A 20914-nucleotide genomic window follows, 5' to 3' on the forward strand; every position below is an offset into this window, starting at 1 on the left:
TCCGCCAAGAGCGTGATGGAGGCGTTTGCACAGCACCAGCGCGACGAGACAGCGGACCAGCTTGTCCTCAGTGGCATGATGTACCTGTGTAAAGTGGCACACGACTCGCTCAATGCAATGACGTTTGAGGATGAGCGGAAGCGGGTTGCCTCCCTCATCATCGCCTTCCTCACCAAGGTACGCCGCACTCGTCACAGCTGTGCCGATGCGTGTGCCTAATGCATGCGTGGAAGCGTACAGACGCACCTACACGCGCACAAAACTCACATGTTTCTCTCCCTATCTCACGTCCACACACACACACACACACACACACACACACACACACACACACACACACACAACACACACAACCGCACACAACCGCGCGCACGAGCAGGCTGCGTTTGGACGCAACTTTGAGGCTGCGCTCGAGTTCTTCGTGGAGGCGCGCGGGAACTTTTCGAATCTGGACGCTGTGCTGAAGTATGAGGTGCACCGGGTCAACGCACTCATTATGCAGACACACGCCATTGTCAAGGGGAAGCACAACAGGAAAACGTCGCAGTTTGTTCGCTCGTGCATCGCCTTCACCTTCATCACCATCCCCACCATCTCGGACTACATCATGCGCATCAAGCTGTATGTTGCGTCCGCGTGCGTCGCCATTGTGAACCACGCCCTCTCGCAAGCCGACGTCTTTGTCCAGGCGGCCATCGACCTCATCCCAGATCTTCCAGAACGCATCGATGTACGCTGCGCTGGGCATGTGCTTGTTTGTGCTTGTGTGCGTGTGTGTATAGAACTGCGTGTGTGTGTGTGTGTGTGTGTGTGTGTGTGTGTGTGTGTGTGTTTGCCGAGGTGGCTCGATATCCCCCTCAATCGCTGACGTCCCTGTCTGTCATCACTTCTGCTGCGCAGGTTGACATGACGATGGAGCTGATTGATCCGTTCATTGCAGACGGCGTTGAGACCATGGCCGGCGCCCTCCTGGTACAGGGAGAGAGAGAGAGAAGGGGAGAGAAGAAGGAGAAGGGGAGAGAGGAGGAGTGTGTGTGTGTGTGTTTGTTTGTTTTTGTTTGGGACAGCATACACACAACCCACTCCCACCCCCCCCCCCCACACACACACACAACACACAACACACACATACACACACATCCACATGCTTGTGTGCGAACATTCACCACCCTCAACACCCCTCACTCCAACCCCTCCTTTTTTGCAACCACAGATGCTGCCTGATCATCCTGAGAAGGACCGGCTGTTCTTGCACAAGCACTTGTTTACCACGATCAAGGAGCGCGAATGGTGGGTTGCTGTCCAATGGGGTGGGTGGAGGAGATGTTTCGAATTGCGATGGTGAAAGGGCTGAGGCGCACCACATCAAGGAATCGATCACAGAAGGATAACTCCAACATCAGCCACGACCATTCTTTTCACATCTCTCGCATGCCATCACCGCCACCTCATCTGTGACAGGAAACGCCCTGAGTGCTATTGCCGTGCGCTGTTGTCCCTCATTCGCATGCTCGGCGGTCTTGCACAACCGTCCTACCTCTACGGCGCAGACGGCGGTGAGACGAAAAGCGATGATGATGCTCATGGTCGATGACAAGGTTTTGCCCGCAGGCAAACATGCTGTGCTGCTTTGCTTTCACACGTGCATTCCACACACACACACACACACACACACTCTCTCTCTCTCTCTCACTCTCTCTCTCTCTCTCTCTCTCACACACACACACACAAACACATCCGTGCGTCTGCCTTGTCAGTTGAGGCGAACGATGCGCTGTATGCGTCGAGTCCCAAGTTCATGGGTGACGTGAGCACGATGACCAAAGCGGTGATTGAAGAGCTGTTTGCCGTCATGAAGGAGATGCCGCCTGGACAGGCAAAGACGGCCGCACTCTGCGACACCTTCGACACGTACGCGCACCCCTCCAAATAACCTGATGCTTTGTTGTGTGATTGGGAGGTGTTGATCTAGTGTGCTGCTGTTGATGCTGCGTTGTTGTGATCGACGGTGCTCGTCAAGTGTGCCACCTTGTGCTAATGTGCGCGTGTGCACGTGGTTGCCTGCAGGCTCGCGCGGACCGGCGATATGCAACAGGCCGAGGCCGCGCAGCTGGCAGCAGACTTTGCTGTGCTTGCACGCAAGCAATCCAGCGACGCCTCCGTACGTTTTGTGTGTGTGTGTGTGTGTATGTGCGTGCGTGTGTTTGTATGTGTTTGTGTGTGTGTGCGCGTGTGTGTGTGTCTGTGTGCTGGTGTATCTGTGTTCATGTGCTGGGGAGCGGCTTTGCATGCAGTAACAAGTGGCACATGGTAATGGTTCTGCTTTTACTGATCCTGCACACACCACAAACAACACTCTTTTTCTCTTGCAGGTGCGCGTGCAACAAACGCTGAGCGAGCTCACTCGTACCCACGTGCCCGGCGCTGAAGACCTGGCCCTCCTCTGCGCGTAGCAACACACACATATGCACACACGCACATACACCTCGTTAACTCTTCCATCGATTGCTGCCTGTGGCCTGTTCTCGTCTTCGTTGCTTCGTTGCTGTTCTTGTTTCATGTGTGTGTCAGCAGAATAAATCCGTGCCTGTGAGCCACGATTCAAACGCTTCCTCCTCTTTGTCGTTCTCTTGGTCTGACAGCAGCGAGAACAGCGTGCGCCCACAACCAGGTGGTGGGTCATCAAACATGTCACACAGCAGATCTGGCTCCCGCTCGTTGTTGTCTGGCACTGCTGGCTGCATTTGTTGCCGTTGCTGTTGCTGTTGCTGTTGCTGCTGTTGAAGATGAGCGCAGACATGCTGTTGGAGGTCAACATCTCCAGCTTGTTCTTCTGCCTCTCCTCTTCCTCCTCCCCCTTGTTCTGCTTCTCTTGCCGCTCTCTCTGCCTCCTGGTGTTCTGCTTGTCTCTGTTGTCCTTCGTCTCGTACTTGGTCGTGCTCAGCTTTTTGTCTTGCTTGATGCTGCTGCACTTGACATTCTTGTTGCTGGTTTGCTTCGCTGTCGATCTTGGCACGCTTGTGTTGCTGAACCGTCCCATCACCCAAAAACGCTGATGCAGTTGCTGTTTCTGTTTCTGTTGCAGTTTCTGTTACTGTTTCTTCGTTTGCCTTTGGTGTCGCTGTTGCTGGTGGCGCGTTGCATGTGTCAAAGTCATTCTCGACAAGAGTGGGTCCTGAATCCTCATCCTTTTTCTGTGCCATGTCTTCGTGCTCCTGTGCTTGGCTTTCACTTGACACCAACAACCGTGTCTGCTCATGGTACTTCTCCTCTGCCTCAGGGTGTTGCTGTGACTGTGCCTTTGCATGTTCAGCTTCTGCTGCGTTGGTCTCGGTTCTGCTGATGACGCCACTCTCCTCGGTGGATCGCGCCTGTGTGCCCGATCGGCGTGATGCGTACAAGAGCTGCCGATGCTGCTTGCTCCGTCGCTTGTGAGCCGCCCACGCGCGCTTGTTCTTGAACACCTCATCGCACAGCGTGCACACAATGATGCCCGCGCTTGACGATGGCTTGGAGCATCGGCCATGCTGCTGTTGGCTGCAATCACCGGGATGTTTGGTGTCACCGCAGCTATCTTCTTCGTTGTGGTGGCCGTCAGTCACTGTCTCATCGCTGGCACTGCTGTCGTCTGCCACGCTGGATTGGTGTAGCTGCTGCCGCTTTTGTTGTTGTTGCTGGTGATCAAGTGCAGCGCGCTGCTGTTCATCGTCGTGGTGTTGCTGCTGCTTGCTAGTTGTTGTGCTCGTCTCAGCTGCTGCGTTGCTGCTACTTTGCCCGTTGTTTTCACTTTGCGCACCTTTTCGCCGTGAGGCGTACAGGAGGAAGCGATGCCGCTTACTGCGCCGTTTGTGCGCTGCCCATGCACGCCGGCTCTGGAACATTTCATTGCACACCGTGCACTCCATCCTCGTGTTGCTGTTATTGTTGTTCAGAGGGGCTTGTTCGGTAGGGTACACTGGGTACAATCGTAGTTCTGAGGGAGTTCCTGTTCACCTGCTCCCTACCTCTCGCTCGTGAGCTCGTAGGTGATGCTGAGGTGGAGACTGAATGTGTGTGTGTGTGTGTGTGTATGTGTGTGTGTGTGTGTGTGTGTGTGTGTGTGTGTGTGTGCTGTGTGTGTGTGTGTGTGTGTGTATGCAGCGTTTGCGCGGGAAAAGGGGGTCTTCTCAAACAAGTCATGCAAAGCGTCTTGTTTGTGTTTGAGTTTCGCGCGGACACAAGGACGAGTTTTTGCTGAAGATGTGCACAAATCGTCATCAACACAAACAAGCGGTATGAGCGGCGACGCTGATGACGGGGAAGGCGAGCACGTTCCTTTGCTGGAGCAGGCTGGCGGACGAGATGGCGACGAACGAGGCGGGACTGGCAATGGGAGCGACGGCGGCGGTGGCAGCGGCAGCAGTCAAGGAAGGAAGAAGAAGGGTGGCAAGGGGCTGTCAAGAAGGTCAGGTTTGCGGGCAAGCCTGATGCGGGCGTCTGCGTGGTTTGGTGTTGACGATGCACCACAGATTGGGGTGGCGGTGCGAGCCAGCAAGAAGCAGCGCAAGCGGTCGAGTGACAAGCAGGGCGAGGGGTCGCCAGCCTCGCACTCAAGCAGCCCACAGCAGCAAGGCCAATACAATGGAGCAGCCGAAGGCATGGGCCCTTCTTCATCCGCAGCAACAGGGGTTGCAGATACAACCGCAGCTACGTCTGCCTCAGCAACGACAGACACAGCCCACCTGAAGAGCGCTTGGTTTCACGGGCGCATCAGTGCGCAGACGGCGCGGCGGCGGTTGGAGACAAAGAGCCCGGGGTTCGTCGAGGGGGGCGTATTTCTTGTTCGACAAAACTCCCACTGCGAGAACATCCTCGTCCTTGCCTGCAACGGGCGCCCGTGGTCCTTCAAGATCCATGAAGTCTCACCATCTCGTGACACACATACAACACAGTTTCGGCTCGGGTCAGAAACAGCCTTCCACACCATGCCAGATCTCATTGCACACTACCGCAGCACGCGCGGTGGCCTGCCGTGTCGTCTGACTGCTGGCGTTCCGCGCCGACGCGACAACCTCAAGGTGAGCATTGCCTTGCGCCAATTGTGTGTGTGCGTACGCGTGCGTGTGCGTGCGTGCGTGTGCGTGCGTGCGTGCGTGCGTGTGTGTGTGTGTGTGTGCGTGCGTGCGTGCGTGTGTGTGTGTGTGTGTGTGTGTGTGTGTGTGTGTGTGTGTGTGTGTGTGTGTGTGTGCGTGCGTGCGTGCGTGCGTGTGTGTTTCCTTGTTTTCTTGTTTGTGGGTTGGTAAAGTGTGTGGATTGTCTCTGGCTGTGTTAGTCATCCCCTGTCTCACCGCTCCACCTCTCCAACATTCCGCCCGCCTCATCTTCGTGCATCATAACTGCAACGTCCCTTCTTGTCAGCGCATGTCCATGGCGCTGCTTGGCGGCCGCGGGCACGAGGAAGCAAAGGACTGGCAGGCGCAGGCGGGCCTCGAAGAAAGCAACGCCACCTCCACCGCCAGGACGCGAGACGATGGAACAACGACCGGCACACCTTCAGTGTCCTCGTCATCACCGCCAGCAGCAGCTGCGATTGCAGAGTACAATTCTGGCGATAACGGCGAGAGTTACGGGACTGCAGGCGGTGACAGGAGGAGGAAGAAGAGGAGAGGAACACGGCGTGATGGAGGAGAAGGAAGGAAAGAGAGGAGGAGTGAGAGAAATGATGACGGACGCGGTGGTGGCAGTAGCGGTGGCGGCGGTGATCGGGGGAGACGAGGGCACAGGAGGAGCGAGGACGAGTCGAGTGATGACGACGACTACGAGTATGAAGGCGGGTATGAGATTATCGGTATGGACCAGTTCACTCCATGGTTTACCATCATCGTCACCGTCGTGCAAGTCATTGTCATGGCTGCAATCCTCATCCGCACGGGTCTGCAAACCGTCTCACGCCAACACGACGAGGTTCGCTCTGTGTGTGTGTGTGTGTGTGTGTGTGTGTGTGTGTGTGTGTGTGTGTGTGTGTGTGTGTGTGTGTGTGTGTGTGTGTGTGTGTGTGTGTGTGTGTTTGTGTGTGTGTGTGTGTACACATGAGTGAGGTGCTGAGCGCTCTTTCCACCGCTCCGACTGTTGACACCCACGTCACGCTCGCCTCAATAATCGCAGGAACTTCACTTTGGGTGCTGCGTCAAAGATGACGAAGGATTTGAGGTGTGAACACACCACGACTGCACTTGCTTCGCTGCTTTCCTTCACCACAAAGACACAACCACGCATACCCTTGCACATCCATGCACATCACCTCACCTTACACCACCACCACCACCACCACCACCACCACCAGTCGTGCGGCATGACAGCTGCTGACGGCTGCCCTGCAGATGCCTCGTTTCTCGGCGCCGGCGTCGCCTGTCCTTCATCCTGCTGTCAGTGCACTTGGGGAAGGGGGGGGGGCGAGGCAGGGGAGAAGGGGCTTCGTGGTGGTGTGGTGTTGAATGTTGGGTTTTGCTGACTGCATTTGCTGCATGGCGCGATGGTGAATGTGCAGATATGGTTTCTGGGTTACGCTGCACTCCAAGAACAACAGCACCATCATCATCATCATTGCCATCATCTGCAAACACCTGTCCTCACACCAAACCACGTCATGTCTCAGCTGAATTTCGTCTTCGCCCATGCTGCACGCAATCAAACGGAACGTGTCAGGTCCTCACCAGAGGTGTGTTCAATGGCGTGTGCGTGTGTGCGTGTGTGTGCGTGCGTGTGTGCGTGTGCGTGTGTGTGCGTGTGTGCGCGCGTGTGTGCGTGTGTAGTTATGGTTTGGGTCTTTGCTTCTTTTTTCATGTTGGCCAAGTGTTTGCTGTGCTCACCACCACCACCATCACCCCTATCGCACCCGTCGATGTGCAGACCACTGCACGTTCCTCTCCGGCATCTGGCAGTCGGATGCGCAGCTCTGCAGCGACGTCAGCTGTCTCAAACACACGTGCGGCTTCAGCATGAAGGTCAGAACTGCCACGCACGAGGAAAATCTACCATGTTGTACTTGTTGTTTGTGCGTGCGTGTGTGTGTGTGTGTGTGCTTGCATTGCCCTTTTCACCCGTCCGTCCGTCCGTCCGTCCGTCCGTCCGTCTGTCTGTCTGTCTTTTTTGGCACTTTACTCATTGCACGTGCCTGATTTGCCGCATTGACAGGACCCATCGGAACCGAATCAGTGGTATCGCTTCTTCACGTCCATCTTTGTGCATGCAGGCATCATCCACATTGTGAGTACACAACCAGCATACGCGCCAATATCTTCTGGCGTGTGGGTTCTCTTTCAAGCAACTCACGCTCACGTTCCACTTTCCATCTTCCCGCCTGATCTCGCCACTACAATGACGCCCTCACCAACCGCTCACCCCTGTCATCACCACCACCACCACCACCGCTCACCACTGTCATCACCACCACCACCACCACCACCACCACCACTCCCATCAGTTTATCGTTGCGACGTTCCAGTGGACGGCTGCCGCCGCCGTTGAGCGCAAATGCGGATTCCTGCGCATGCTGCTCATGTACACCATCGCCTGTGTTGGCGGTACGCGGCCGGGTCGCCAATCTCGTCTTGTTTGAATGTGTGCAGCTCTTGCCTGGCTGTGCCATGTATGTGTATTCGCGTGCTAGTGGTGGCTGCACCTTGTGCTCGTGCCCATATTTCCTACGACCACTGCATGCCCACCTGTGCACGTCCTTCCTCTGTGTGTATGTGCGTCATTTCAGGCAATTTGGTGAGCGGCATCTTCTCTCCGCTGTATCCACAGGTGAGATGGCGATGTACAAAACGTGTGCTGTGCCGTGATCGCGCCGTGTCTCTTGTCTTTGCAACATCACTTCATCCTCGTTCCACATCACGACGTGTCATGATGACCCCCTCCTCCCAAATCTCGTCAGGTCGGCGCTGCCGGCGGAGTGTTTGGCGTTCTCGGCATCTCCATTGTTGATCTCTTCCACGTACGATCATTCCCGGTCATGTGTTTTGCACCACTCGTCATCCATTGTCATCCGTGGTGCACACACACATTCGCACACATTCACACACAAACACACGCACGAGAAAGCAATGCCCTGTGCGTACTGCACCTGCCTTTCTCATCAAGCTCTTTATGTGTGTGTGTGTGTGTGTGTGTGTTTGTTGGTGATTCGTTGGCAGTCGTGGCCGGTGATTGAACGGCCGATGTCCAAGCTGCTGTCACTTCTCATCGAGGTGAGCCAGGCACGCGCACATGCACGTATGTACATGCACACGTATGTACATGCACACGCCATGTACCACAACTAACCGCCCCTCCCCCCAACATGTCATTGCGCACCATCAGATTGCTGTTCTATTCTTCATCGGCACTCTCCCATGGATCGACAACTTTGCTCACATCGGGTACGTGGCGACACGCACGCACACACACACACACACACGCACGCACACACACACACACACACACACACACAAATTACGGCTCTCTTTTCATGTATTGCGTATGAACCTTAGCTAATCCATTCCCCCTTTCCCTTCAACATACATGTTCTAACTCCGCCCAATCCTTCCTGCAGCGGATTTGTGTTTGGCGCCGTCTCCGCGGTTGTGTTTCTCCCATACGTCACCTTTGGCAAATTCGATGCCGTCAAGAAAGGGTGAGGTGTTCATGTTTGGTTTTGACCTCACGGGGTTGATTTCTGCTCCTGTTGTCGCTTCTCATAAGTGGGCATTACCTGCCACAGTCACAACACACTGCCCACAACATCCACTCTTTTCCTTCGCAATCCTTCTGTATCAAGCGCTCACCATTGACGCTCACCTGTGTCCATTCGACACCTGCAGTGTACTGCTGTGCGTGTGCATTCCGCTCTTGATTGCGCTCTTCGCTGTTGCTCTCATTCTCTTCTACGAAATCCAGGACTCTGAGTTCTGCCCGGGCTGTGACGCAATCCAGGTAGCGTTGTGTGTGTGTGTGTGTGTGTGTGTGTGTGTGTGTGTGTGTGTGTGTGTGTGTGTGTGTGTGTGATGCAATTCACTTGTTAGCTGCGTGCACCTCACATCTTACATGTCCATCCCCCCTCCCCCAATGCCACCACCATCTCCGCCGTTGTCAGTGCATCAGTTGGGTCTCTGGCCTGTGCAACAGCATCGACTTTTGAGCAAGTTGCAGGGTGCATCGTTTCATGTTTCACGTTCATATTTCATGTTCATGTTCATCGCCCTCCCACGACCATACCGGGTTAACTAAAGGCGTGGTGGTGGTGGTGACGTGCAGTTATGTACAGCAGCAATGGTGGTGAATAAGCGCACTCAAGCGCCCGCTATCAGAAGAAGAAAATAAACAACACAGAACGCACAGCAAAGCAATTGGGTGACACACAAGCGCGCAAGTCTAGAATCCGCTGTAACACCAACAGCACGGCAACGAGGAAGGAACACCGACGACATCGCAAAGAAATGGAAGGAACAACAGTGATGTGACCTCCCCAATTCCACCATCAACAAAAGCCACAAAACACAAAGCAGCAGCACGAGGAAGGCTTTCCCCACAGCTCTAAATCTCCGTCACGCCGCGGAGTGATGGTGCCAACGCAAACACTTCCATGCGCACGACACCAAAGAACTTGGAGCCTGCAGGCGCGGGATAGTGGTGGTGGCGGCGGTGAGTTGGGGGGGGGGGTTGAAAAGAGGTGACGCACATGTGAGATGAAGTGACTCTTTTGAACAAGCAGGCACGAATGAGTCGACCACAAGATCAAATACAGACGCACACGCACGCACACACCTGCGAGCGCGGTGGGGACGTCTGAGCGTGTTCCAAACGCCTGCAGGAAGCTGTGTGACTGCTCGTTTCCGCTGCATGAGCTGGTGATAACGAGATCTGGCTGGCGCGTCAAGTCATACGAGCCGTACGCGACACACGCGCTCCTGTCATCGCGAGGGCGGCCGAAGTGATTGGGGAGGTGGTCAGTGGCGAAGGACGAAAGGGTGAGTATGCAAGCAGCCGATGGCACACACAGACACACAGACAGACAGACAGACAGACAGACACAAACACAGACACAGACACAGACACAGGCACACACACACACACACACACACACACAAGAGCCGAACGCACTCATCGAAACGCAGGCCTGCGTTGCCCTGTGCCTCGTATTTGGTCGGCGGATACCCTTGTGGATTGTCCAGACTGAACAGGAACGAGGGTCGCAGGCTGCTGTTTGGCTGGCGCGGGTGGCGGTGGTGCTCTGGCTGCTCACCCCATGCGTCCCACGTGAAGCCGCCAATGGTGTACCCGGTCGTTGTCTGCGCGACCACAAACGTCGGGCGGCGCCCACGGCACGCTCGCAACACATCCCCACAGTCGTCCCCGTGCTCGCTCGTGCTGAAGATGCACTCCCACCGCGCACCAACGTCACCAAACCAGCTGTTGAGCAGATGCTGCTGCGCCGCGCTCACGACCTCGGATCCCGCGAACATGCGCGAGCCAGCCCGTGGGCGGAGTCTGACGTCATCGGGCGGGAGGACTGCCTCGCCACTCATGTGACGCGCGCGCGTTCGGGCCATCATCCCCGGCAGGATGCAGAGCGGCTCGACGGTGGAGTCGTAAAACGTTTCGGTGAGCAAGAGCGGGCGCAGGGCCGGCATGAGCCCCGCGAGTGCATCACGAACAGCATCGCGCTCCTTCATCGGCAGCAGCGCCTCGGCGGGGTCGTCCGTGCTGCTCTCGCCCATGGTCGCGCCAAACCCAAAGTTGTCGTCGTCGTCGTCGTCCAAGCCCGTCTCCGCCGCGTCAAAGGTGAGCGGGTCAAAGGCGCTGTTGGCGATAAAGCCCGCGTTGAAGCGGCCCCACATTACCATCCACCGGAACACCATGTCCTCCTCCATGCACAGCTCATCGCTCGACAGCAGCCGCAGCATCGCCGCCTCCCCAAGATGAAGTGCCCCCGGCTTGCACAACACGAGTCCCGGGCGCTGCAGGAACACGCGCTCGCACGCCCGCCGAAGGGCTTGCAAGCTGCCGCCACTGCCACCTTCATCTGCTTCTTCGTCGTCGTCCTCCTCCTGTGCAAGTTGGGTGGAAACCTCGAGGAAGTACGCACAGTTTTCGACGGAGATGCTTGCAAGCAGTTGCGACTGCACAAACGCTGTGACGCGTGCAAGCTCAAACGTTTGCGCGGCGTGCCATGCCTGCAGGAGCAGCTCGGCGCTGGGCACAGGTGTGAGGTCGACATCGTGTTGGCGGCACTGCTGGTAGCACAGGTCCAGCGCAGCAACAGCGCCGTCCACCGTGAGCGTCTCAAAGTGCGCCTCTTCCTCGTCAACATCACCGCCAACTGCCGCTGTCTCCGCCAGCGCCTTCAACAGCGGGCTGTCGCACATGGCGAGCACGGCCGTGTGCACATACACGGGCGCCGCGTCGCCACCGACGGTGATGGTGAGATCGCTGGTGTCACGCTCGTTCACCCGTACGTCAAAGGCCGACGTGTCCAGCCGCATCTTGGGCGCGTCCGACGTCTCGCGCGTGTGCTCGTTCCCAAGCGCAACCACGTCTGTGTCTGTGCCCGCTGCTGCGCCCGTGAGCTGGTTGAGGTCTGTTGGCCGGATGGACGTGTCCACGGTGCTGCTGCCGTTGTCGCCCGCGAGCGTCAGGGCCCCTGCTGATCGCACAGGTGGTGGCGGGACGCGTGTTGGCGTGTGCTGCTGCTGCTGTTGCTGCTGGTGATGGTGCGTGTGTGGCGGCGGTGGGTGGACGGCTGCTGTTGGGGAGGTTGATCGCGACCGCACCTTTGGTGAAGCGCCGCCTGAGTGGTGGTGGTGGTGGTGGTGGTGGTGGTGTTCCATCTCAGCGTCATCTTCCTCCTCCGCTTCTGCTTGGTGCCGCTGCTGTTTGAGTTTCGCCTCGAGATCCATTTGAAATTCGCGGCGGTTCACGGCAGGTGACGCAGAGGTCACATCTTGTTGTTGTTGTTGTTGTTGTTGTTGTTGTTGTTGTTGTTGTTGTTGTTGTTGTTGTTGTTGTTGTTGTTGTTGTTGTGCCGCGTGGCGTGCGACCGCAGCAGCGAGCGGCTCGTGTTCAACCACGGGCTGAACACGACGCGTGAGACAGAGTGTGGGGAAGGGGAGAAGAGAGGAGGGTGCAAGGTTGTGAGGGGTAGGTGAGATTGATAGCACTAGGAGGCGCGGCGAGGAAGCACAACACGGAACAGCGCAATCTTTTTAAAAGGCAAGCGCACAGCACTGCCTCACCGCAGCAAACGCTGACATTCTCAACCGGTCCTCTGTCTGCTCCTCTTCCGTCTGGTGATGTGAAGGAAGGTGTCAGTGGAAAGGTGAGGGCGAGGGTGAGAGGGGTGAAAGCAGTGACAGCAAGAACATGAATGACGTGGCGTTGAAGAGCCGGGCACTTCAAGTGTACAGAAGGAACAGGCTGCATTATCCCACACCAACCCCCAAAAAAGCGTGTACGCACGTGTGTTTCCCCGTGGGCTGCGAGGCGTGCTTCCGCCAACGCCAGCCGGTCTTCCGACGACTGCGGCGGTGCAGCCGTGTCATCACCACGATGATGATGGTGGCGATGATGATGGTGGTGATGGTCTTTGCCGGCCTGGTGATAGGCGCCAAGGATGAGATCAACAGCGTGAGCACCACCTGTTTCATCGTGGACACGCATGGAGGAGGAGGAGGCAGACAAGACAGGTGTACGGGCAGACACGCAGAGGAACGAACAACCAACCAAGCCAGCAAGCAAGAAAGCCAGCAAGCAAGCAAACGACCAACCTTGCGGACTGCTTTTGCCAGGCGCCGCATGCGCGTCTTTTCGATGCGAACAGCAGTGCCCGACACGATGGTTTGCACCTCTTCCATGGACAGAAATCCTGCGAAATGGAGGGAGAAGAGGGGGGGGGGGGTTTGACATGAGGCACAACGGCAACAGACGTGATGTGGAAACAAGACACACAGACACAGACACAGACACAGATGCATCTCTCGCCATGGTGTTCTTCACCACCATTGTCACCATTGCCGCACCTTCATCAATGCCAACGTGCGCGACTGTCAATGCCTGCAGGTGCTTGAGGTGCACGTATGCAGCACCCTCCGTCGCGTCCACATCCGCAGGGAAGCGCACACGCTCAGCCAGGCGCTTTGGGGGGGGGGTGTAAGGAGGAGGTGTGCGTGTGTGTGTGCGTGTGTATGTGTGACAGCATGGGGGAGGTGGTGGTGTGAGTGCATAGACATAGAAAAAGAAGACAAGGTTCATCTACTATACAACTGCGGTCCAAAGCCCCCCTCCCCTCAATTCCATGGCGAGCGCAGTCAGGGGCACACCTTGAGAGCCGGGTTGAGCTGGTAGCGCCCGTTGTCCGACTGCTGTACGTGTGTCAGCGTCTCCGGCACTGCCAGTCGCGCGTCCCGGGCCAAAGTCTGGCGAGATTGTGGTGGTGGTGGTGATGGTGGTGACACGATGGTGATGGCACGATGGTGGTGACACGATGGTGATGATGAACACAAGCGTGCACCGATCAGGCAGGACAAGGCAGCACCTGCATCGCGGGGACGGTGAGGTGGCCGCCCTCAGCCACCAGCGCGCGCATCACTTCCAGCGACATGTACCCGTCCCGCACTGTCAAGCAGACAACACAACGAAATTGGCCCACGGGTGAGATGATAACTGGGCACAGAAGGTGTGCACAGCACAAGTGGAATGCATACAGACACGTGTACAAAATGCATGTGGACACACGCGCAAAATGCACACACACACGGACACGCACACACGGACACGGACACGGACGCGCGCGCACACACACACACACACACACACACACACACACACACACACACACACACACACACACACACACACACACACACACACACACACACACGGACGAACGGGGCGTGATGTGCTCACTCTTTGCATTTTCCATCTGTTGTGCGTGGTGTTGGGCGGCCAGCCTGTGCAGTGGAAATGATGAGGTGCAATGGAGCATGGCATGAGGAATTAGGTGCAAAATGAGGAAGAAGGTGGTGAAGGTGGTGGATACAGAATAGCATGCTAGTGTGGGCAACGGTTGATGCTTACGTGGCTGCTGATTCAGATGACTGCTGGGCGGCTTTTGCAACGGCTGCTGACAACTGCACAGCGGCGATGGGGGGGGGGGTGGCGAGATGATGATGATGATGATGATGATGATGATGGTGATGGTGGTGGTGATGATGATGATGATGATGAGATGGTAGGATGCATCAGCATAGATGCAGGTTGCAAGATTGTGAGTGCGGGGTATACCTTTGTGTCCACTGCTGCTCCTTTGGTCTTCTTTGAGCGCGATCTGATAAGAAAAGATGGGTACATGATACCCATGATCAAATGAGAGCGGCAACGCCGCAAGCACGTAGGGAAGTGAGCGTGGACAAAGTGACACCAACACACACACACACACACACACACACACACACACACACACACACACCGGTACATGCATTAACAAAACACACTTTGACGAAGCAGCGGCGGCAGCAGCTGAAGGAGCGTGCTTGGTCCTGCCATGCCGGGCGCTGGTGCTGTCATCGATGTTGTCGTGTCGGCGCGGTGATGGTGTGCGCACACGTCCGGGCCGCTGAAGCTCAAACCCTTCAACCAACCTGATGTGACATGGAGGTGGTGGAATGGACGGGGACGAGCAAGGTGTAGTGACGCTGGTGAGGCGCAATGGGAAAACGTTTTGGTTTGCTCAACACACACACACACACACAGACACACACACAGACACACACACAGACACACACACATATACATGCATGTACAGTGTCCGGTTGGGAACAACCTGACAGGGAGCTTGCTGTCGCGTGTTGCAAGGGCGTGGATGAGGCCGGAGAGCGTTGGGCTGGAGGTGGAGGCGAGATGGAACTGCCCATCACCGCACTTGATCAGGAAATTCTGCAGCTTCCCGCTCGCCTGGGCACACGACGGTAGGGCGTGGGGTGGGGTGGGGTGATTACAGCGTGAGGAAGAAGAAGAGGAGGAGGAGAAGGAGGAGGAGGAGGAGGAGGAGGAGGAGGAGGAGGAGGAGTGGCTATTGTGGCAATAGGGGTGTACATGCTGAGCACGCGACCAAAGACTGGACGAGAAGGCAGGTCGACCAACGGACACACACAGACACACACAGACACACACACACGCACACACAGACACAGCTGGCACCTTTGTCTTGACGGCGAGGGCATATGCTGAAGGGTCACTGTCGGGGATGCGCACGAGGAAGCCGCCGACAGGGCCGCGCTGAGTCAGCACTTTTGCCACCACCCGGATCTGGACTCGCCGCAGCCGATAGGAAATAGTGTGAAGGGGTTGGTGGGAGATGTGGGGTGGTGTATGATGCTGCATTTTGCGTGGACCATATGCACAGCGCAGGCGGATTCAATGGAAGGCGAGCTGATTTGCACACACACACACACGCACACACGCACACATCTCACCTCGTCCTTTTGCGCGTCGCCCATGTACCAGGACGCAGCGACAGCGTCTGCATCCGCTGGCAAGCGACCCTCGTACTTGGTGCTTGGGAGAGGCGGCAGCGGACCCTTTCCGCCTGTTGACAGCACGCGCATAACACGCCACGCGTGGAAGTACAATGTCAGCGCGCTCGCAGCAATATCATGTTGACAGATGCAACTCATTCCGGCACAAGCAACGGCTGTTGTGGGTGGGGCGTGCGTGCGTGCGTGTGTGCGTGTGTGTGTGTGTGTGTGTGTGTGTGTGTGTGTGTGTGTGTGTGTGTGTGTGTGTGTGTGTGTGTGTGTGTGTGTGTGTGTGTGTGTGTGTGTGTGTGTGTGTGTGTGTGTGGACGTGTTGTCCTGGGAAGCGCACCTCGATACTTGAATGGCTTGGCGGAGGAGGGCATTTTGGCAAAGGAGACCGGGTTTGGGGTGAGGAAGTTGGAGGGCACGAGCCCCGTGCGGCCGCGACCGGTACACACCATCCACCAGCCGTCGTTGAACGTCTACGCCAGAAGAGGAGCCGGGGTGTTGAATACATAGGGCGTCGGGCAAAGCGTAGTCGTAGTGAGCGAGACACTCAGTGAGAGCAAGAAGCATGTGCAGCCAATGGTAAAGCAAAACAAGCAGCAAACAACACACACACACACACACACACACAAACACACAAGCACACACAACACACACACAATCGTGCACGCACCTCCAAGACCATGAGCTTGGCGTCTGCCTTGCACGTCAGCTCGTCGTCATCCTGTGCCACATACGCCGCAAGCGACACGTGCACAGGTTTGGCACTCATGGCTGACTGGCTGGATGGATGTGTGCGTGGATGGGGGCGGTGGAGGAGGTGTGCTGCTGATGTTGTGGTGTTGGGTTTTGCTGTCGTGCGATGAGAACCCAGCACGGTTGCTGAAAATTAGCTATATCTTGAACAGCTCTTCCACAACGCTGAGGTTTGCCGTTGTTCATTGCTCTGCACTCCTCAGCTTTGCGTCGACACCAGCCAACCAACCCAGTCAGCAAAAGGCCAATTGCGAGCAGACCACAGCATCCCCCCCCCCCCTTCACTTCTCACGCACATACGAAGCACACGGACCATGGAGCGTGGCGGCTTCTCCTTTGATCTCGTTCAGCGGTGTGTGTGTGTGTGTGTGTGTGTGTGTGTGCGTGTGTGTGCAACAGATGTTGTTTGCCTGGTGTTGTTGCTGTGTGTTTGCCACTGTGTGTGCATGTGTGTGTGTCGACAACTTGTTTGTGTTTTGTGTGCGTGTGTGAAATTGGCCATTGCCATTGCTTGTATCGGCTCATGTGGATGCGCGCATGCACTCTGTGCCGGTGTGAACAGCAACGAGTTCCTGCAGAGCGCAGGACACCATCCTCCAAAGGCGACAAAGACCGGCACAACCATTGCGGGCATCATCTTCAAGGATGGTGTCGTGCTTGGTGCCGACACCCGCGCCACAGAGGTTGGCGTGTGTGTGCATATGTGTGTGTGCATATGTGTGTGTATGTGTGCATATGTGTGTGTATGTGCGTGTGTGTGTGTGTGCTCGTGTTTGTCGCTGTTTCCATGCATACATTTCAAACAGAGCCTATGCTGTGGCCTCTGCCCTGTCCTTCTGTTGGCTTGCGCCATATTCACCCTCATGACCCGTTGTTCCGTTGCTTTGTACACACACACACACACACACACACACACACACGCACACGCACACTGTCTTTTTCCCTTTCACAGGGCACAATTGTCGCGGACAAGAACTGCGCCAAGATCCACTACATGGCGCCCAACATGTAGTACGTATCAACACCACCTCCTTCTTTTGCCACCGCAGTTGTGTGCTGCCAACAAGCCATTTCTTGTCTGTCTTGTCTGTTTTGCGCGTTGTTTCGCTGCTTCACGAGCCTCGACCCTGTTCATCACAAAACCTTTCATCACACAACCTCCATGCTGCAGCTGCTGTGGTGCGGGCACGGCCGCAGACACGGAGATGGTGACGAACCTTGTGTCGTCGCAGCTTGAGCTGCACCGGCTGGAGACGGGCCGCCAGTCGCGCGTCATCACCGCCCTTCGCCTCCTCAAACAGCGCCTCTACAGGTACACTGCGACCGGCTGGCGGTGACGGTAGAGATGGCGTTGATCGTGTTGTTGTGTTGACGGTGGTGCTTGGATGTGAGGTTGGGGTGATACCAACGCAAGCGATTGATAATGGTTGTTCCTCATCCCCATGCATGCTTCCGCTCTACCACCCCCACGACCAACACCAACACCAACACCACTGCTTCTGCGGCGGTGGCGGGCAGGTATCAGGGCCACATCTCTGCTGCGCTGGTGCTCGGCGGCGTGGATGTGTCTGGCCCCGTCCTCTACAGCATCTACCCACACGGATCAACGGACAAGCTCCCCTTTGTCACCATGGGTGCGTCTGTGCTGCCGTTCTGTGTTGCTTGCAAGACCACATGCTGCTCTTCATCACTGTCCTCGTCGTTGTTGCGAAACATGTTTTTCTTCCTTTGGTCACGCCTCTGTATCTGCTCGTTCCTGTGTTGCTACTGGTGCATCCTCACACCATTTATGCACGTGTGTGTGTGTGTGTGTGCGTGTCTGCAGGCTCTGGGTCGCTTGCTGCGATGGGCGTGTTTGAGGCGCGGTACAAGAAGGACATGGAGCTTGACGAGGCGAAGCAGCTCGTCCGCGACGCAATTGCCGCCGGCATCTTCAACGACCTCGTGCGTGGCCGTGACTGGTGGTGATAACTGGTGATGCTGATGATTGGTGGTGACTGGTGACTGGTGATGATGAAGACTGGTGGTGATTGGTGGTGATGAAGATTGGTGATTGGTGGACGTAGCCACGGTCATGATGCTGCTGCAATATGGGCGGTGGTGTCGTGCACGGCTACGACAGCTACTGTGACTTGCTCGACAGGACTGCTCGTGTGCTCACGTGTTGCTGTTGTTTCTGGTGTGCAGGGGTCTGGCAGCAACGTGGATCTTTGTGTGATCACCAAAGACGGGGTCGACTACATCCGCCCGCACGATGAAGCGAACAAGAAGGGCGAGCGCCTTGAGACATACTCCTACAAGAAGGGAACAACCGGTACGTTCTACGACGTCGTGCGTGCGTGTGTGTGCGCGCGCGTGTGTGTGTGCGTGTGTGCGTGCGTGTGTGTGTGTGTGTGTGTGTGTGTGTGTGTGTGTGTGTGTGTGTGTGTGTGTGTTTGCACTCCGTGAATTGCTTCTTTCCTTTGCCTTTGCCTCCGCCACCGCTTTCGTCCATTTTTTCTTCCTTGAATCTCACGATCCACGACCCTGAACCCTCCTCTAATCTCCTTTCCTGCGACCACCGTGCTCCCCGCCCCCACTTGCCTCGGCGTGAACACGACAGCTGTGGTCAAGGAGCGGGTTGTGCCAATCAAGCCCGTGGTCGTGTCGGAGGTTGTGTCGCCCGTGCCGCCCCCACGGCCCGAGGAAACACTCGACTAAGCCTTCCATCCAATCAACCAAATCCATCCATCCATCCATCCAACCATTCCACCCATCCCACAAATCCAACCATGCAATCCCCGACCGCCACCACAGACCATGTTGGTGGTGATGATGACGATGCTCGCTTGGCGTGGCGTTGCGTGTCTCGTTTTTGCTGGCTTGTGGATGTGGCCGTGCGTTCCTTTTCAGCTGCCACAACTTGCCTGTTGTCGTTCTTTGTCTGCGTGTTATGTGTGCGTGTGTGTGTGTGACATGTGCATGTGCTGTTTGCGTGTCATCTGAGCGAGTATACGCATCTAAAAACCGCGTTTCATTTCAGCCGAGTGTGCGAGTCACAAACAACAGACAGATACATACACATGCACGTGCCAGGCAGACACACACACACACACACACACACACACACGACCACACAACATGCAATGACAATTACTATGAGAGACAGCATTCACGCACGCGCAAATGTGCACTTGAACCAGCAGGCAATGAATGGGTGAACCAACAACAAATACATAACCAACAATAGCACCACCACCATGGTGATTGTCACGGTCACAGCAAGTCAGTTGCAGCAGCTGGTGCAGCATACAGGCGCCACCGACGACAGGACAGGGGGGCATGACAGCAATCAAGGAAGCGTGTGTGGTGGACGGGGAGCAAGTAGTCTCGTCCAGTGCACAATAAAATCGAAAAGCAGAAGGACAAGAGAGAGAGAGGGGAGAAGGAGAGGGATTGACTTTGGCTGGCACGCATCACACCACGCAAAACACTGGGCACAGTGTCACAGCCACAGCAATGACAGCACAAACAATGCGCACGTGTGTGTGTGCATATAAGTGCGCGCTACTCTGGCGGGATGTCGACGATGAGCGGGGTGATGTATTCTGAGTGGCGGACGCCGAGCGAGAAGGCCGGCGAGCGACGCTTGTGCATTGTCACCTTCTCCGGGCTGTGCGCGCCGGGGCCTGGCTTCATCGTCTTGTCTGAGGTGCCGATACAAAGCGCACAGCCGTGGTGCAGTTGCAAACCGCATGGGACGTGAGAGCATGACGGGTACGCAGATGCAGGTAAAGAAAATGTGGCAGAAACCATGGCGTCACCGAGTTGGCGTGCAGAACCACATGCGCAGATCGCAAACAAATGCACGCAGACACAGACAGACAACCAGACAGACAGACAGGCAGGCAGACAGACAGGCGGACACACGCACACACACACAGACATGCGCATTGCCGGGTGCGTGCTGACCTGATGGCGCCTCTGTGCGGCCCGTCATGGAGAATGCGGGTGCCCGCCTGCGCGTGTTTGTGCTGGCGTTGTAGGTGCCGGGCCCGGGCGTCTTCTTTATTGTCGACGCGGCGATGCTCCCAACTTGGTGGCGCACCCCCATCGAGTGCGATGGGCCCGAGCGGTGGCGCCCATACACGGACTTGCCCAGCGAACCCGGCATAGTGTAGTTGTTGGGCGACGGCACCTCCGTCTTGCGGGGGGAGGCAACGCGTGCGCCCATCGAGTAGGCCGGCGACCGCCGCTGGCGGGGCGGCGCGCGGCCCTCCGTCGCATATGCACCGGGCCCTGGCGAGGCAAACTTCTTCGTCGAGCGCGGGCGGCCGGAGATGGTGAATGCAGAGCCCGAGGTCTTGCCGTGGCGGGACATGGTTGGATCGACGTAGTGGGGGCCGGGGGCCTCCTGCGTCTTCTTCTCGGCTGTGCGCGCACCAAACGAGAAGGCGGGCGCCACCTTGCGGGTCCTGTCGGCAAACGAGCTCCCTAGTGACGATTGCGTGTGTGTGTACGAGTGAGTGAGTGAGTGTGTGTGTGTGAGTGCGTGTGTGTGTGTACGAGTGAGTGAGTGAGTGTGTGAGTGTGTGTGTACGAGTGAGTGAGTGTGTGTGTGTGTGAGTGAGTGAGAGAGAGAG

General features: G+C 56.6%; 6 protein-coding genes across 6 annotated transcripts in view; 3 read left to right on the forward strand and 3 right to left on the reverse strand.

Moving 5' to 3' along the window:
- Positions 1 to 2594, forward strand: part of PTSG_05429 (uncharacterized protein) — a 7243-nt gene extending 4649 nt beyond the window's left edge. Inside the window, exons 14-21 of the mRNA XM_004993947.1 lie at positions 1 to 177; positions 380 to 730; positions 901 to 972; positions 1214 to 1290; positions 1462 to 1556; positions 1758 to 1911; positions 2068 to 2161; positions 2373 to 2594. The exon at positions 1 to 177 is cut by the window's left edge and continues 70 nt beyond it. Of these exons, the coding sequence (XP_004994004.1) occupies positions 1 to 177; positions 380 to 730; positions 901 to 972; positions 1214 to 1290; positions 1462 to 1556; positions 1758 to 1911; positions 2068 to 2161; positions 2373 to 2453 (1101 nt within the window). The 3' untranslated portion in view covers positions 2454 to 2594. The remainder of the gene's footprint in view (positions 178 to 379; positions 731 to 900; positions 973 to 1213; positions 1291 to 1461; positions 1557 to 1757; positions 1912 to 2067; positions 2162 to 2372) is intronic.
- Positions 2568 to 3905, reverse strand: PTSG_05430 (uncharacterized protein; the record flags this gene model as incomplete). Its single annotated transcript, XM_004993948.1, has 2 exons — positions 2568 to 2777; positions 2931 to 3905. The coding sequence occupies 2 exons, from the start codon at positions 3903 to 3905 to the stop codon at positions 2568 to 2570; spliced, it is 1185 nt and encodes a 394-aa protein (XP_004994005.1).
- Positions 3906 to 4217: 312 nt separating this feature from the next.
- On the forward strand, positions 4218 to 9157 carry PTSG_05431 (uncharacterized protein; the record flags this gene model as incomplete). The annotated part of the gene is made up of 15 exons (XM_004993949.1): positions 4218 to 5057; positions 5398 to 5943; positions 6145 to 6189; positions 6323 to 6404; positions 6635 to 6697; positions 6889 to 6983; positions 7174 to 7245; positions 7463 to 7562; positions 7745 to 7785; positions 7916 to 7975; positions 8175 to 8228; positions 8341 to 8399; positions 8573 to 8653; positions 8841 to 8952; positions 9113 to 9157. Exons 1-15 carry the CDS (start codon positions 4275 to 4277, stop codon positions 9155 to 9157), a joined length of 2238 nt encoding a protein of 745 aa, XP_004994006.1. The 5' UTR covers positions 4218 to 4274.
- Positions 9132 to 16415, reverse strand: PTSG_05432 (uncharacterized protein). Its single transcript, XM_004993950.1, has 18 exons — positions 16210 to 16415; positions 15880 to 16012; positions 15489 to 15601; positions 15214 to 15321; positions 14837 to 14967; positions 14508 to 14654; positions 14299 to 14341; positions 14092 to 14144; positions 13921 to 13964; positions 13550 to 13629; positions 13335 to 13430; positions 13035 to 13149; positions 12783 to 12880; positions 12475 to 12609; positions 12252 to 12302; positions 10120 to 12089; positions 9784 to 9926; positions 9132 to 9629 (listed from the first exon to the last, which is right to left on the reverse strand). Exons 1-18 carry the CDS (start codon positions 16306 to 16308, stop codon positions 9553 to 9555), a joined length of 3636 nt encoding a protein of 1211 aa, XP_004994007.1. The 5' UTR covers positions 16309 to 16415; the 3' UTR covers positions 9132 to 9552.
- A 136-nt stretch (positions 16416 to 16551) lies between these two features.
- Positions 16552 to 19302, forward strand: PTSG_05433 (proteasome subunit beta type-7). The gene is made up of 8 exons (XM_004993951.1): positions 16552 to 16644; positions 16855 to 16975; positions 17245 to 17303; positions 17464 to 17604; positions 17811 to 17926; positions 18118 to 18236; positions 18480 to 18606; positions 18895 to 19302. Exons 1-8 carry the CDS (start codon positions 16607 to 16609, stop codon positions 18990 to 18992), a joined length of 819 nt encoding a protein of 272 aa, XP_004994008.1. The 5' UTR covers positions 16552 to 16606; the 3' UTR covers positions 18993 to 19302.
- PTSG_05434 (outer dense fiber protein 3) overlaps positions 19273 to 20914 on the reverse strand; it is a gene marked incomplete at its 5' end in the record, with an annotated part of 2819 nt that continues 1177 nt past the window's right edge. The window contains 2 exons of the mRNA XM_004993952.1: positions 19273 to 19978; positions 20244 to 20765. Of these exons, the coding sequence (XP_004994009.1) occupies positions 19839 to 19978; positions 20244 to 20765 (662 nt within the window). The 3' untranslated portion in view covers positions 19273 to 19838. The remainder of the gene's footprint in view (positions 19979 to 20243; positions 20766 to 20914) is intronic.

This window comes from Salpingoeca rosetta, assembly GCF_000188695.1.
Source record: "Salpingoeca rosetta unplaced genomic scaffold supercont1.12, whole genome shotgun sequence".
Classification (NCBI taxonomy): Eukaryota; class Choanoflagellata; order Craspedida; family Salpingoecidae; genus Salpingoeca; species Salpingoeca rosetta.